Consider the following 17,667-nt stretch of genomic DNA (forward strand, 5'->3'; position numbering starts at 1 on the left):
GGGTGGATCACGAGGTCAGGAGATCGAGACCACGGTGAAACCCCGTCTCTACTAAAAATACAAAAAATTAGCCGGGCGTGGTGGCGGGCGCCTGTAGTCCCAGCTACTCGGAGAGGCTGAGGCAGGAGAATGGCGTGAACCCGGGAGGCGGAGCTTGCAGTGAGCCGAGATTGCGCCACTGCACTCCAGCCTGGGCGACAGATCGAGACTCCGTCTCAAAAAAAAAAAAAAAAAAAAAAAAAAAAAGAAATACACCAAGCTTTTATAAATAGTCTTACTTGGCAAACCCATTTAGCTGACTTTGTGGGCATTCTCAATAATCATTTTCCTAAAACAAAACTGTTTCAGTTTTTGAAATTAACTAATTGGGTTCTCTCTAAATTAACTAAATTTAAACCAATTGAAGGTGCTGAGTATGTTTTTACAGATGGGTCTAATAATGGTAAAGCTTCTTATTCTGGCTGGAAAAGTAAAGTTTTCCAGACGCCCTATACTTCAGCTCAAAAAGCAGAGCTTGTAGCTGTAATTGAGGTATTGACTGCTTTTGATATGCCTATTAATGTGATTTCTGATTCTTCATATGTGGCTCATTCCACACAGTTTATTGAAAATGCTCAGTTACAATTTCATACAGATGAACAACTGATGACTTTATTTAACCAATTGCGAACAGCAGTTAGGAGTAGAATGCACCCTTTTTACATCACTCACATTAGGGCTCATACACCTCTTCAAGGACCTTTGACTAAAGGGAATCAAATGGCTGATTGCCTAGTTGCTAATGCAATATCTAATGCTAGAGACTTTCACAATTTAACCCATGTTAATGCCTCTGGTCTCAAATGCAGATACAGTATTACCCGGAATGAAGCTAAAGCTATTATCCAGTAATGCCCAACTTGCCAAATGGTACATTCTTCATCTTTTACGGGAGGAGTTAATCCTCGAGGATTGGAACCTAAAGCTCTTTGGCAAATGGATGTCACACATGTTCCCTGTTTGGGAGACTAGCTTATGTGCATGTATGTGTGGACACCTTTTCTCACTTTGGGCTACATGCCAATCAGGAGAGTCTTCTGCTTGTGTTAAACATCACCTTTTGCAGTGTTTTGTTGTGGTGGGCATTCCAGCTTCTATTAAAACAGATAATGCCCCAGGCTATACTAGCCAAGCTCTAGCTACATTTTTCTCTATGTGGAATATTAAACACATTACTGGTATCCCATACAATTCTCAAGGACAAGCCATAGTGGAAAGAATGAAACTCTCCCTAAAACAGCAGTTGCAGAAGTGGGGGAGTGGGGGATAGAGAATATGTAACCCCACAGATGCTCATGAATCTAGCATTATTAACTTTAAATTTTTTGAGCCCACCCAAAGGCCAGATGTTATCAGCAGCTGAACAGCATCTACGGAAACCAGCTGCAAAGAGAGAAGCAGAACAACTGATTTGGTGGAGAGATCCAATAACAAAAAGTTGGCAAATGGGTAAAATAATAACTTGGGGTAGAGGTTATGCTTGTGGTCCTCCAAGCCAAAATCAACAGCTGATTTGGATACCATCAAGATACCTGAAACTTTATCATGAGCCAGATGCCAAGGAAAAGATTCTGGGAGGATCCTGAGGACCCCCTGGTGGCAGCCATGTCAAGATTGACGCTGAGGACAACCCCAAGCATCACGAGCAACACCCATCGAACACAGCCACCCACCTCAGATGGCAGAAGAAAACCTGAGGAAAGTCACAACCAGTCACAATGAGTAATTTAATGGTAGCTATAATAGCGGTTTTCACCATTGCCATGAGTATTCCTTCAACAAGGGCTGACACAGAGAACAATTATACTTATTGGGCATATTTATCTATCTTGGCTGGTAATAATGCCTGGATGTAATCACTCTGTGACGCAGTTACACATGCTTTCTGATCTCAGTATTTACCATAATAAATCTGCTCCTATAATTGAGGCATACAGCCCTCAAAAACCTATTTGTAAACAAAATAGAACCTGGCCAGAAAAAATGAATGTACTTCTTCAGAAAGATTGCATTGCAGAACAGGCAGAGGTGCTGCACAATGATTCCTGTGGAATCACTATTAGCTGGTCTCCTAAGGAGCTGTTTAGCTTGAATTGCACCTCTCAGTCTGTGTGCCACAGCCACACTATGTTAAGCTGATCTGAACAAAACGGTCAGATGATAGAAATGATAAGAAGTATGGCAAGAGTTCCTATTATCTGGAACCATGGTGGTATAGTGGCACCTCAACCTCAAATGATAAGGCCCGCTGTAGGAGCTAAACACAAGGATTTGTGGAAACTATTAATAGTTCTTAATAAGATCAAAATTTGGGAAAGAATAAAAAAGCATCTAGAAAGACACTCTACAAACTTGTCTTTGGATATTGCAAAATTAAAAGAACAAATATTTAAAGCATCCCAGGCACACCTGACGTTAATGCCAAGAACTGGAGTGCTTAATGGAGCTGCAGACAGATTAGCAGCTAGTAACCCAGTAAAATGGATAAAAACACTTAGAAGTTCTGTGATTTCAAAGATGATTGTGCTTTTAGTCTGCAGATGTGGATCCTGACTCTTGCGAGAAGTAGCTCACCGTGACAAAGCTGCTTTTGCCTTTATTGATTTGCAAATCAAAGAAGGGAGACATGTTGGGAACAGGACCCCCAAAATCTGGCCATAAACTGGCCACAAAACTTGCCATAAGCAAAATCTCTACAGCACTGTGACATGTTTATGATGGCCATAACGCCCAAGCTGGAAGGTTGTGGGTTTACCAGAATGAGGGCAAGGAACACCTGGCCCGCCCAGGGTGGAAAACCACTTAAAGGCATTCTTAAACCATAAACAATAGCATGAGCCATCTGTGCCTTAAGGACATGCTCCTGCTGCTGCAGATAACTAGCCCAACCCATCCATTTTGGCCCACCCCTCCGTTTCCCATAAGGGACACTTTTAGTTAATCTTTTATAGAAACAATGCTAATTACTGGCTTGCTGTTAATAAACACGTGGGTAAATCTCTGTTCAGGGTTCTCAGCTCCAAACCTTTTCTGATTTCCCACTTCACACCTCTATATTTCTGTGTGTGTGTCTTTAATACCTCAAGCACCGCTGGGTTAGGGTCTCCCCACCTAAGCTGGTCTCGGTAGTATAAGATAGAGAAAAAAATGTACAAATACACAGAAATTAAACAACACACCCTTCAGCATGCTCCTGTTCAAAATTTGAAATATTTTGAAGATGTCCATAATGCTTAATGTAATCTACAGATTTAATGCAATGTGAGATTGAGGGAGGAGAATCACTTGAAACCAAAAGGCGGAGGATACAGTAAGCTGAGATTCAGCCACTGCACTCTTGCCTGGGTGAAAGAGCGAAACTCCATCTCAAAAAAAAAAAAAAAAAAAATTACATTTTTTTTTTTTTTTGAGATGGAGTCTCACTCTGTCACCCCAGCTGGAGTGCAGTGGAGCGATCTCAGCTCACTGCAACTTCCACCTCCTGGGTTTAAGCAATTTTCCCACCTCAGCCTCCCAAGTAGCTGGGACTACAGGCGCATGCCACCACACCCTGCTAATTTTTTGTATTTTAGTAGAGACAGGGTTTCACTTTGTTGCCCAGGCTGGTTGCAAACTCCTGAGCTCAGGCAATCTGCCTGCCTCAGCCTCCCAAAGTGTTGGGATTACAGGTGTGAGACAGCACACCCAGCCAGCTTAACATTTTATAATTTGATTATAAACTATAACTAGCAAAACACCCATAAAAAAGAACAGAGAGACATTATACTTTCTGATTTCAAAACACATTAAAAGCCACAATAACAAAAACAGTGTGATACTTACACAAAGATAAAAAGATGAAAGAACAGAACAGAGAGCCCAGAAATGAAGCCTTCTGTGTATGATTACATGATCTTTTGCAAAGTTGCCATGAGCACACGATACAGAAAAGATAATTTTCTCAAAAAAGAATGTTAAAAACAACATCAACACTGATGAAATAAAGTTACGTCATTTTTTAAAACTATATTCACAAAATTCACAAAAAAATTCCGTAGACATGCGGCCAGGTGCGGTGGCTCACGCCTGTAATTCCAGCACTTTGGGTGGCCAAGGCGGGTGGATCACCTGAGGTCAGGAGTTCCAGACAAGCCTGACCAACATGGAGAAACTGTCTCCATAAAAATACAAAATTAGCAGGGTATGGTGGCGCATGCCTGTAATCCCAGCTACTTGGGAGGCTGAGGGAGGAGAATTGCTTGAACTTCGAAGACAGAAGTTGCCGTGAGCCAAGATCGTGCCATTTTACTCCAGCCTAGGCAACAAGACTGAAACTCTGTCTCAAAAAACAAAAACAAAAACAAAAAAACTTAGACATGAAAAAGTAACAAATCTCTTAGAAAAAAGAGATGATATGAGTCTTGGCACCATTTTCTTAGATATGATATTAAATGCATGAACAACAAAGAAACAGAAAAATGTAACTACACTATATTTGAAAATTTCCGCACATTAAAAAAAATTCAAAAATCATATGTGATAGGAGTTAATATTCATAATATATGAACAACTCTTAAAACTGAACAATAAAGCTAAATTGATTTAGAAATGAGCAAATAATTGAACAAAATTTTCATCAGAAAAGAAACACATATAGAAAAACAGCATTTGAAATGACACGGAAAATTAATACTTTGTAGAGAAACACATGAAAATAACAATGAAAAAATTGCCTCACACCCATTACAATGGCCACTATAAATTTTTTAAGCACATCAAATCTGTTGATGATGCAATAAAAATGAAACCTATGTTGAATGTTAGTAGAAAACAAAGATACAGTCATTATTTTAAAATGTTATGTTTCTCAAATAATTAAAAATGGAATTATCATCAAATATAGCAATCCCATTTATGAATTTATAGTCAAAATATGCAACACAAGACCTGGAAGACCTATTAGAACATCCACGTTTATTGTACCCACATTCACAAAAGCCAAAGGGCTGAAGCAACTCAGATGTCTCCTGATTTACAAACACATCAAAAGTGTTGCATATATATATATATACAATGAAATATTATTCAGTCTTAGGAAAATATTGTCACATTTTAAGATAAACTTTGCAAATATTATGTCACCTATATGCCAGAAACAAAATGATGGATACTGTATGATTCCACTTATATATCTTAAGTAGTCACACTTATAAAAATAGAAATTGGAAGGGTGTTTGTCAAGGGCTGGGAAGAGGGTAAATGCGTTGTTGTTACTTAATGCGTACTGGGTTTTAGTTTCACAAGATGTAAAACTTTGAGAAGTCTTTTGCATAACAATGTGAATATACTTAACATGCCTGAAATATACAGCTTCTTTTTGAGACAGGGTCTCACTCTGTCACCCAATCTGACATGAAGTGGCACAATTAAGGGTCACCTCAGCCTCAAACTTCCAGGCTCAAGTAATCCTCCCCTCTCAATCTCCCAAGTAGCTGGAACCACAGGTGCACACCACCATGCCTGGCTATTTTAAAAAAAATTTTTGTAAAGAGAGAATCTTCATATGTTGCCCAGGCTGGTCTGACACTTTTGGGCTCAAGTGATCTTCCTGTTTTGGACTCCCAAATTTCTGAAATTACAGATGTGAGCCACCCACATGTTGGGCCCTGAAATGTACACTTAAGTAGATTTAAGATGCTAAATTTTATGTGTTTTTACAACAATTAATTTTCTAACAAAAAAACTGAAAAAAATAATTATAAATCTTTTCAAAAATTACCTTCAAATCACAGAAGTGTTTCTCTTACACAAATGAAATACATATTCATGATTAAACAAATCATGAAAATAAGAAATGGTGAAAATGTTTACATGACTACTCACTTAGACAAGATAAAACAACCATTGAAAACCAGCTAAGAAAGAATATATACAAGGGGCAGGGCACGGTGGCTCATGCCTGTGATCTCAGCACTTCAGGAGGCTGAGGCAGGCAGATCACAAGGTCAGGAGATCGAGACCATCCTGGCTAACATGGTGAAACCCCGTCTCTACAAAAAATTAGCCAGGCGTGGTTGCAGGCTCCCAGCTACTCGGGAGGCTGAGGCAGAAGAATGATGTGAACCCGGGAGGAGGAGGTTGCAGTGAGCCGAGATTGCTCCACTGCACTCCAGCTTGGGCGACAGAGCGAGACTCTGCCTCAAAAAAAAAAAAAGAAAGAAAGAATATATACAAGATAAGCCATAACCAATATTGGGGTCATATTTATAGATAAACACACACACATATATGATTGTGATAGACATATGGCTGATTTATCTTTTAATTCAACCTCACAGTGACATAAAGTATACAGACAGAATTGCAAATTGACTAAAATTATAATACATAACCAAAAACCACGATAAGCTGATATTAAGATACCTACACTGAAAACACCACTAATATGAAACCGCACAGGAAGAGACGTTTACTCATACAATTTGGTATGCAACATTAATGCACCATTAAAAAAGAATTTGTCTAACTACAGTATTTGACTGTAACTGTACTCATCAAAGGCAGGTATTTTGAAAAATTGGCAGTAAAATTTCAGAGAATACGCAGTATAATTATAAATAAAATATTCTGATGAGAAACTTTTAATAAGCATTAAAAAGAAACAAGTGGCTGGGGGCGGTGGCTCACATCTGTAATCCCAGCACCTGGGAGGCCAAGGCGGGTGGATCACCTGAGGTCAGGAGTTTGAGACCCAGCTTAGCCAACATGGTGAAACCCTGTCTCCATTAAAAACACACAAAAAATTAGCTGGGCGTGCTGGTGGGCACCTGTAATCCCAACTACTCAGGAGGCTGAGGCAGGAGAATCACTTGAACTAGGGAGGCAAAGGTTTTAAGGAGCTGAGATCACACCACTGCACTCCAGCCAGGCGACAGAGCGAGACTCCTGTCTCAAAAAAAAAAAAGGGGGGGGGGAATTACAACTACCCAAGCCTCTTGTAACAAGACAACTAAATGTGGACCCTAATGCAGACCCAGCAGCCTTGCAACCAAGTTACAATCCCACTCCGCTACCAACCCAGAGGGCATCCCAGAGCCCTGGGAACCCAAGAAAAGAAGATCTTTACCTCCTGAAATCAGCTTATGAAAACTTAAGGAGTTGTTTGCCATTTCAAATTCACAGACACCAATAGTAAACTCTATTGTGCCCATTGTCAATGTTTCTATTTTAACATAGCACTGGAAGTATGTGGCAGAATAATGAAAAAAAATTTTTTTTAAAGCCATTGAAACTGAAGACAAATAAGTAAAAAGTTGCTGTTTGAGGAATATATCATCTTACACATAAAAAACCACAGTACATTGAAATTTGTCTAAGCTAATACAGTAAATTAACAAAATATAAAATTAACATAAAAGTGTAAGTTATTGTTCTACACACTTAAAACAAGCTATTGGATACAATAGAAATAAAACCATTTTTAGTAGGCTGGGCATGGTGGCTCACACCTGTAATACCAGCACTTTGGGAGACCAAGGTGGGCAGATCACGAGGTCAGGAGATAAAGACCATCCTGGCTAACGTGGTGAAACCCCGTCTCTACTGAAAATACAAAAAAAATTAGCCAGGCATGGTGGCGGGCACCTGTAGTCCCAGCTACTCGGGAGGCTAAGGCAGGCGAATGGCGAGAACCTGGGAGGCGGAGCTTGTAGTGAGCAGAGATGGCACTACTGCACTCCTGCCCGGGCGAGAGAGTGAGACTCCATCTCAAAATAAAAAAAAATTTTTTTAATTTTTTAAGATTAATAATAGTGATTCCCCTGGTTCAGCCTCCTGAGTAGCTGGGATTACAAGTGCCCACAGCCACACTCAAGTAATTATTTATATTTTCAGTAGAGACGGGGTTTCACCATAATGGTGAGACTAGTCTCGAACTCCTGAACTCAAGTGATCCACCGGCCTCAGCCTCCCAAAGTGCTGGGATTACAGGCTGCAGCCACCATGTGGCCAAGAAAACAATCTTTTTAAAATATAATTAAAATACTAAATTTCTGAGAACAAATTTAACCTGAGGCAAAAAATGTTAACAATGAAAGATATAAATCAATAACAGAAATTAGGCAAGACACAAATAAATTTAAAAATATTTCATATTTATGGATTGAAAAAATAAATACTGTTAAAGTACCATATTCTCCAAAGTAATCTATAGATTCAGCAAACTTCCTATCAAAATTCCAGTGGCATTTTTTTCTTATAGTAATGAAAACTACGATTCTAAAATTTACAAAAAACTACAATAAACTTCGAATAGCCAAATTAATTATGAGAAAAGAAAAACAAAGCAGAGGGACATCATACTTTATAATTTCAAACTACATTTCAAGAATATACTAATGAAAACAGGATGGAATGTTCAGAAAATTAACAAAAACCAACAGAACAGAGACCACTACCCTCACACATTTTAGAAATGATGCAAAAAGAGAACGAATAAAATAGTTTAACATAAAGTTTCTCAAAATCATGCAGATGCAGATATTTGTGTGCCCCTCAAAACAATGGAAAAGCAGTCAGATTGTGCAGTCTCTTATATGCCATGAAGATGATTTGGCTCTCACTGTAAACTTGAAGGAATATCAATGAAGAGAAAGTATAATCCTTAGAGAATTTAAAAGCATAAGACAGAAGATGGTCCTATGTGAGAACAAGAACAACAAAAAAAAACAAAAAAATGCCTCAGGCTTCCAAGAAACTCTCTGCTTTGGAACACAGCTTCCCAAATCAGCAGGACAGATTTGGTGATGGTATTATATTCACTTGATAGCTATCTTCTTTTCTTTTCTTTTCTTTTTTTTTTTTTTTTTTTTGAGATGAAGTCTCGCTCTTGTCCCCCAGGCTGGAGTGCAGTGGCGCCATCTTGGCTCACTGCAACCTCTGCCTCAGCCTCTGGAGGAGCTGGGATTACAGGCACCTGCCACCACGCTCGGCTAATTTTTGTATTTTTAGTAGAGACAGAGTTTACACCACGTTGGCCAGTCTGGTCTCGAACTCCTGAGCTCAGGTGATCCACCCGCCTTGGCCTCCCAAAGTCCTGGGATTACAGGCATGAGCCACTGCTTCCGGCAGGGACTAGCTTTTTTTTTTTTTTTTAATCTTTCAATCTTTCATCTATGTCAACTGTTTCATTCACTCTCACCTACCTGGGGGTTTGACTACAATACTGTGTCTCTTCATATTCCAGGGATCTTTTCCTTGCTCCAGACAGGTGACCAGATCTGGCTTAGAGACAGCAATACCTGCTTTATTAAAAATAAATAACATGAATCTGGCCCATATTCTCTAATTACCTACCTAGTACCGTGCTTAGTAAAGAGGATGTAATAGAATATTCTAGAAAATTTATCCCAAAATACTGTTTCATGACAGAAAGTTCTTAACATTTAGAAAATATTTTAAATTTGTAGGTGCTTAATTTCACCACCCAGTACTCATGGATAAAAAATTAGTGGTGGCATATAGATTTTAACATATGGACAACAATATTTTATACCACTAAATTTCTGAAATTACCACTACTCTAGAGTGAAGGATACAGACTGGCTCAGAAATGTAAAAAGATCAGGCCAAGATAAAACATCCTGAAGAAATTTTTTTCCACATGGACAATTCCTCAAGATTTTTTTAAAACAGGCATCAGAAACTCATTTATGCAAAGCATAAATTACCAAAAATTATTCTATGAAAACAGAGAAATGAAAACTTTAGGGTATATAAGCGATTGTGTATTAAAGTTATTCTCACCCAAGAAGACCAGGTTTCTGTAGTTCTCTAACATCACTTTCCTATACAAATCTTGCTGAGCAGTGTCCAGGCATTGCCACTCCTCCAGAGAGAATTCTATGGCCACATCCCTAAATGTCAATGGCCCCTGAAACAAACAAACACACACACACACACACACATTTACACGTGGGCAAAATTTATCATTTGAATTAAGGTTAAATGAGAGAGTAAAGAAAATTCGTCTGACTTACAAGAATGACTGAAATTATCCAACAATTTTCAATACAGAAATATTCTCTAATGTATTCTCTGAGAGAAGACAATGGTATAAAATCTACAACACCAGTGTATATATACTTTTATGAATAGTAAAGTATAAAACTAAAGGCATAAACACAAACATGTACATTTTTTAGTGCTATATTTGCCACACAAGGAATGAGTTGTGTATATTTTTCAGACAAAAAAGATATGTTGAGTTAGAAGGCACCTCTCAAACTTTAATGTGAACAATGAACTGGAGATCTTGTGCAGATTTTTTTTCCCAGAAGATCTGAAATAAACTCTGAGTTTCTGAATTTCTAACAGGCTCACTAGTAATGCCAATGTGGCCCAGAAAGAATATTTTGTCAAATATCCAGTAAGTGGAAGAACCTGTGTTTTACTCAATTTTTCTGCCCTGTAAACAAAGACGAGAGTCTTCATTTTCCAAAGACAGATATATGCAAGGAAAACCTAAGAAAGAAAGGCAACTGCCAGATTAAATGTGATGGTTTATGCACAGCTCTTCCTTAGCTACATAAAGATACTTAATAATGAAGAGAAAAATAATTAACTCTATAGTGAAATAAATATTTCAGAGAGCTCTTTAAGTAAATTTTAAAATCAACTGCATTAGGACAAATGTTTATGATGTGCTGATGCACACAGAAGAACACATCATCACTGCTGAGATATTGCCCCTCAAAAGGTATAGTCTGAATTTAACCATACAGAAAAATCAGTTTTATGCAGAGTTCAAAATGCAGATATCTTCTATGTTCTGTAATTTTTAACAACATTTTAAAGTAGTCTTTCTTTAGCACCCGAGAGAGCAAGTATCTCTCAATAACTTTTTTTAAGAACTTTCACGGTAATAAACGCCATCCTGTTTAAATACGCATTTTATTAATCCTGTTCCGCATAGAGTTAATGGAGAAAACAGATGAAGCCACATTACATGTTACTTATCTTTACTAAGGACCCCACTTTCTGCCAATGGGAATCTTGAATATCTACATTTTCCCATGTTCAACGGCAACAAAGGGAACATTTTAAATAGTGCAGATTATAAATTCATTTTAAGAATTCTGCATGGCGTATAAGAAGCCATGATTTAGGGAGTGTAGAGAAGGTTCTGGGATACAGGAGAGAAACATTTTGCAGAGACCCTTGACTATTACAAAAATTTTAAAAAGTAGTTAAAACAAACTCAATAGGGGAAAAGAAACACAAGTAGAGAAGTAAAGGTTTGCAAGGACTAAATGCATGGCACTCTGGGAGGCAGAGTGGACACAGCTCTTCATCCGAGACATATTTAGCTGAAAAAAAAAGCCATTTTTCCTCTTTTGCCTTCTTTGGAAATCCTTTCAGATGACATTCTCTGGAGAAGTTACACCTGCATCTTGAGAAAATTCTTGTAAAGAAGTCAGTATCACCCATTTACCTGCTAGCCTCACAACCACAGAAAAAAGAACTAAGACCTGCAGAAAAAGCCCACCCATTTGTGTCCTTTATAACAGCAGAGATTCAGGAACAATGAGCTGCTCGATGAATATAAAAATATGTTTCTCTATTTGTCTTCATGTGCCTGCCCTTGCCACAAACACCAGCAATTTCTGCTATAGTAATGAAAATATGGGTCACACTGACCTCTTCCTATCAAAACCAAACAGAACAGTTCCCATGACCACCTTTTAGTGCAAAGGTGAAACTTAACTCTGTTGAATCTATCTTGAACCCCACACACTTGATTCTGTCCTTGCCTTAAGAGTCACATGAGACACAATTAAAACAACATGAATACTTTCACCTAGAACAATACACAGAACCTGTGGAGAGGGCACAAGTAAAGAGATTCTGCAAATTGGCCATGTAATCCTGACACAATTCTGTCCCTGACATCCTCAAATGTCTTAAAGACACCTAGGTGATTGTGAGAGGGTTCTCAGTGACCCAAGGCTGATGGCTCAATGATAAGCCAGGCTGGAGAAACTCAGGCTGATTCTAAATAGAAAATGGAACTGCTTTGGTGGAGCTCCGGAACCTGGATCACCAATCCTGAGAAGCCTGGGCTGATAGTCACTTAGTTAAGCATTGCCTCTCAAGCTTTAATGAGCTCAAAAATCACTTAGTAATGTTGGTCCCACTTTATGTAATGTGATTCTGCAGGTTTAGAAAGAGTCCATGAATGGGTGTTCCAAACAAGTCCCCTGTCAAAGCCAACATTGCTATGTTGCTCCACCTGGGCTCATCATTAGCATTAGAGAAAGCAGGCACAGCAAAGAGCCCCTTACATTCAGCACTCTTGTGCAGGTACTATGTGCTCAAGAGTATGATACAGAGCAAGGTGCTGGGAATAACACATTATGTGATTAAATCCTAATAAGAACTTCAAAGTTCATAGTAAGTGTTCAATAATTCTCAGGATTTAGATAAAGGGCCCAGAATTAGTATTTCTTCCTCTGTTTCTCTATCATTGATTTTCTTAAAAACATATAAACTAAAAGCTAAATATAGACAGACGAAGATATATAAAGAAATACAGACATAGAAAGAGTTTAATGTAGTTTAGAGAATTTTTTTCTGTTTATATTTACTTGTTTGTGACTTGTGTAGCAGCTACTGGATCTGCAGGAATAGAAAACAAGTTGCTAAATGGAATGTTTCTGTAAGCACTGGTTTTACTACAAAATTTAAAAATTAAGATCTTAAAATGTGTAGTTTATTTTTCTTATGTATATCTACTTTTGGGTTTCAGGATATCGTGAGCACCAGCTCTAGAAAGTCAGCAGGATTTACCAGCCAAAACGTGCATCTCCATAAATCAGTTTTATAAGGAAAGACTCTGGAGTGGGGCCAGAGCTAAAAAGGCCTCCAAAAAAAGTGAATCTGATCAGAACTGGGGCAGAGAGAAGACCCTAGGTAGAATTTGTTCTCTATGCCACTGGGGTATTTCCAGTTCTGTTTTTCCTAACCTTACTTAATAAAAACTTAAATCCCAGAGTTTATGTAACTTTAATCTATTTTTGCCACTGCTCTCTCAATTTTATAACATATACTAATAAGCAATTTAAATGAATCTTTTAAAGTTTTCTAGGATAATTTTATTAGAATATAAATATGTATTCTTAGAAAAGTAAAACAAACACAAATAATAACAACTCTTCAGTCCATAAATATCCCTTCAGGTGATAACATCAGAAGTCACAGCAATATTAAAAAAAAGTGGGCCAAGTTTTTTTTTTTTCTGCAAACATCTATTCATTGTACCAACCATATAACGCTTAATTCAACCACGTATTCAGTTGCTAGTCTAGACTAAAAGTTCCTAGATGGTAGGGACCATGACTGCTTCATCTATTTTTTGAATAACCATATGAAATTGAAGCAATTAGTTTATTTGTCTGAGTCGCCAGACCTCCTCTTTCACCCAAGTACCAGAAAACTTGATAGGCTTTAATTTGGGCACCAACCAAAGTTATCTCTTGTATGAGGGAGAAAAGAACACAGGATGACTCCTTTCTCTGACACTGAGACACAAGCAGAATTAATCACTCTTGTCAGTCTGACACAATTCTGTCCCTGACATCCTCAAATGTCTTAAAGACACCTAGGTGATTGTGAGAGGGTTCTCAGTGACCCAAGGCTGATGGCCCAATGATAAGCCAGGCTGGAGAAACTCAGGCTGATTCTAAATAGAAAATGGAACTGCTTAGGTGGAGCTCCAGAACCTGGATCACCTATCCTGATTTGCTAGCTTTTGGGTGAGAAGAAGGACAAGAATACTCTACACCATTATTACAATTTACAGGTAGGTATAGTTGTGGTCATGGCTCTGGATACTTTGTGGCCTTGATCTCTCACTCTGAAGATGCTTGTTTACACTTACAGATTCTATCATCAGATTCTATTTATACCTGGAGCCTCTCATATAACTGTAGCAGGTCACTAAAAATCTGAAAAGCTTAAAAAGCCACACTCTCCAAGGGGGGCTTTAAGATGTCTATGTTTGACATCTCACAATGCAGAAAACGCATTTTGTTGGTTTTCATTACATTCACAATTGAAAGTCTGGCCCTGTCTTGTAAATCCCAGGCAGAGCCTGACCCTATGTGCAGATTCTAGGTGGGGTTAGCCTGACTCTGCATTCTTGGGTGTTACAGCAAGCAGAGTACTATCAAAGGAGAGATCCCTTCATAGAGGCTCCTCTAGCACATTCTATGTCTACCTAAAAGGAAAAAACTGAGGAAACATGAATATAATTAGAGAGTTCATTGGGGCCAAGCTTGAGGATTGTAACCTTGGAGCAATGATACATCCTCCAAAGACGGAACAAATAAGAAATTGAATCCCTGGATAGACCAATAACAAGCTCCAAAATTGAATCAGTAATAAACAGCTGGCCAGGGCCGGGCTTGGTGGCTCACGCCTGTAACCCCAGCACTCTGGGAGGCCAAGGCGGGCGGATCACGAGGTCAGGAGATCGAGACCAGCCTGGCTAACACGGTGAAACCCCATCTCTACTAAAAATACAAAAAATTAGCCAGTCGTGATGGCGGGTGCCTGTAGTCCCAGCTACTTGGGAGGCTGAGGCAGGAGAATGGCATGAACCCATGAGGCGGAGGTTGCAGTGAGCCGAGATTGTGCCACTGCACTCCAGCCTGGGTGACAGAGCGAGACTCCATCTCAAAAAAAAATAAATAAAAATAAATAAATAAATAAATAAATAGCTGGCCAGGCATGGTGGCTCACTCCTGTAATCCTAGCACTTTGGGAGGCCGAGGCGAGTGGATCATGAGGTCAGAAGTTCAAGAACAGTGAACAGCCTGGCCAACATTGTGAAACCCCATCTCTACTAAAAATACAAAAATTAGCTGGGTGTGGTGGTGCATGCTTATAATTCAAGCTACTCAGGTGGCTGAAGCACAGAATTGCTTGAACTCAGGAGGTGGAGGTTGCAGTGAGCTGAGATTGTGCCACTGCACTCCAGCCTAGGTGACAGAGTGAGACTCTGTCTCAAAAAATAAAATAAAATAAATAAATAGCCTGCCCACCAAAAATAAAACAAAGAATCAGACAAATTTACAGCTGAATTCTACCAGATGTAAAATAAGAGCTGGTACCACTTCTACTAAGATTATTTCAAAATACTGAGAAAAAGGGACTTCTTTCCAACCCATTATATAAAAATAGCATTATCCTGATATGAAAATTTGGCAAATATAAAACAAAAAAATAGAAAACTTGAGGCCAATATTTTTAATTAACATTGATGAAAGTATCCTCAACAAAATACTGGAAAACCAAATCCAGGAGAACATCAAAAAGCTAATCCACTATGATCAACTTGGCTGTATCTCTGAAATAAAAGGTTGGTTCAACATACAATTAATAAATGTTACTCCACAAGTAAACAGAACTAAAGACAAAAACCATAGGGTTATTTCAGTAGATGTTAAAAAAGCTTGCAATAAAATTTACCATCCTTCATGTTTAAAACTTTCAAAAAACTAGGCATTGGAGGTACAGACATCAAAATAATGAGTCATCTAAGTATGACAAACTTACAGCCAACATACAAAATGAACACAAGCTGGAAGCATTCCTTCATGAAAACTGGCACAAGATAAGAATGCTTCTTTTCAAAACTCTTGTTCAACATAGAATTGAAAGTCTTGGACAGAACAATCAGGGAAGAGATAGAAATAAAAGGCATTCAGACAGGAAGAGAGGAAGTCAAACTATTGCTGTGTGCAGATGACAAGATTCTGTATCTTCAAAACCCTACAGTCTCAGCAGAAAAGCTCTTTAAACTAATAAACAACTTCAGCAAAGTTTCAGGATACTAAATCAGTAGCATCCCTGATGTACAATAACAACCACATGGTCAGTATGACCCTCCGTGTGCCCTTTTATCTTAACCTTAACTGCATCTGCCTGTAGCTTTCCAGGACTCTGTAGCTTCTGTCAGCAGAAAGGTTTCTTCCATGGCTGGAGTGAGCAGGCTTGAACATCTGCAGGAGAGACTCTCCAGAAAAAAAACTAACTAGGCCTTTAATAAACTCCTTTTGCAGGCTCAATATTAACCTTAGCTCTGAGTTAAAGGCTCAACCTTTAATTTTCATGTTAGAGTTACTCATTTGGTTTTTGAAATTAAGTATTTAAAAAATTCAGCAAAATTACTGAAACACAGTGTTCATACATGGGAAAAAAATTTTAAGGTGCTTACATTTTTTTTTTTTTTGAGACGGAGTCTCTCTCTGTCACCAGGCTGGAGTGCAGTGGTATGATATTGGCTCACTACAACCTCAACCTCTTAGGTTTAAGCCATTCTCCTTCCTCAGCCTCCTGAGTAGCTGGGACTACAGGTGCGTGCCACCATGCCCAGCTAATTTTTCTATTTTTAGTAGAGAGGGGGTTTCACCATGTTGGTCAGGATGGTCTTGATCTCTTGACCTCATGATCTACCCGCCTCGGACTCCCAAAGTGCTGGGATTACGGGCGTGAGCCACCGTGCCCAGCCCACATCTGTTATTTAACCAGCACTGCCACTCCTGGATTTGTCACCTTGAAGAGATTTGTTCACTTATTTTGACCTCAGTTTTTTAGCTGTAAATTGCATTATATTAGTAGGGCTTGAAAAGGTAGAAAAATATTTACAAGGGGCATAAAAGATGTGGGTTTCAAAAAATTAATATCTAATCATATATGTCATTTGTTAAAAATTCTCACATACCTTTTTCTTTCCCAGAGTGAGTTTACGAATTTTCTCAGGTGTGTTTTTTTTATAGCTGGGTGAGACCAGCCTGGCAAACATGGTGAAACCTTGTCTCTACTAAAAATATAAAAAATTAGCCGGGTGTGGTGTCGGGCGCCTGTAGTCCCAGCTACTTGGGAGGCTGAGACAGGAGAATGGCATGAACCCAGGAGGCAGAGCTTGCAGTGAGCTGAGATCAGGCCATAGCACTCCAGCCTGGGCGACAGTGCGAGACTTCATCTCAAAAAAATAAAAATAAAAAATAAAAAATAAATAACAGATGTGTGTGACTCATGTTTCAAGTCAGGCCATTCAATCACTTGAGAGATTCTTCCACCCACTCCTGCTCACTTGCGTGCTCAAGAACCACCCATTGAGGAGACACTGCACTATTTCTCGGTGACTGTCCCAGTTGCATTTTACTTTGCAAGATATTACACCATCTCACTGGAGTCAGTTTTGTTTTTGTTCTTGTTGTTTGTCTTTTGGGATACTATTTTTTTGGCCACAAATTTTTCACTTTTTTTTTTTTTTTTTACTCTTTTTCTTTTACTATATTTATTTCACTATTTTTCTGCCCCCTTAGAGAATCCAGGGGGGCAGAAATTATTTCTGTGTTTTCCCCTCATTACCAGCATCTGATTGGCTGATCAGCAATTTGTCTCCAAGAAATGGAAGCCTGGTTGAGTGAAGGCAATTTTAACATTTCAAAGGGTTACCGTTTCAAAATAAGAGTACACCGGAAGATGCCCCTCAGCCCCAGAATATCCACTTGCTCCCTTCAGAAGATACACTCCATACCTCAGGTCATCTTATGGGAGAAAATAAACCAGAAGCTGAGATCC

At 38.8% G+C, this 17,667-nt stretch overlaps 1 protein-coding gene across 2 annotated transcripts in view; it reads right to left on the reverse strand.

Annotated features, from left to right (window-relative positions):
* LOC116814499 (zinc finger protein 493-like) overlaps positions 1–17,667 on the reverse strand; it is a 33,235-nt gene that overhangs the window by 14,124 nt on the left and 1,444 nt on the right. The window contains exons 2-3 of one of the 2 annotated variants that reach the window (XM_058424603.1): positions 9,823–9,949; positions 9,222–9,320 (exon numbers count right to left, since the gene is read on the reverse strand). In XM_058424603.1, coding sequence (XP_058280586.1) covers positions 9,222–9,320; positions 9,823–9,949 — 226 coding nt within the window. The remainder of the gene's footprint in view (positions 1–9,221; positions 9,321–9,822; positions 9,950–17,667) is intronic. The other variant, XM_058424604.1, reaches the window with a different exon arrangement.

This window comes from Hylobates moloch, unplaced genomic scaffold (genome assembly GCF_009828535.3).
Source record: "Hylobates moloch isolate HMO894 unplaced genomic scaffold, HMol_V3 SCAFFOLD_12, whole genome shotgun sequence".
NCBI classification, from domain to species: Eukaryota; Metazoa; Chordata; class Mammalia; order Primates; family Hylobatidae; genus Hylobates; species Hylobates moloch.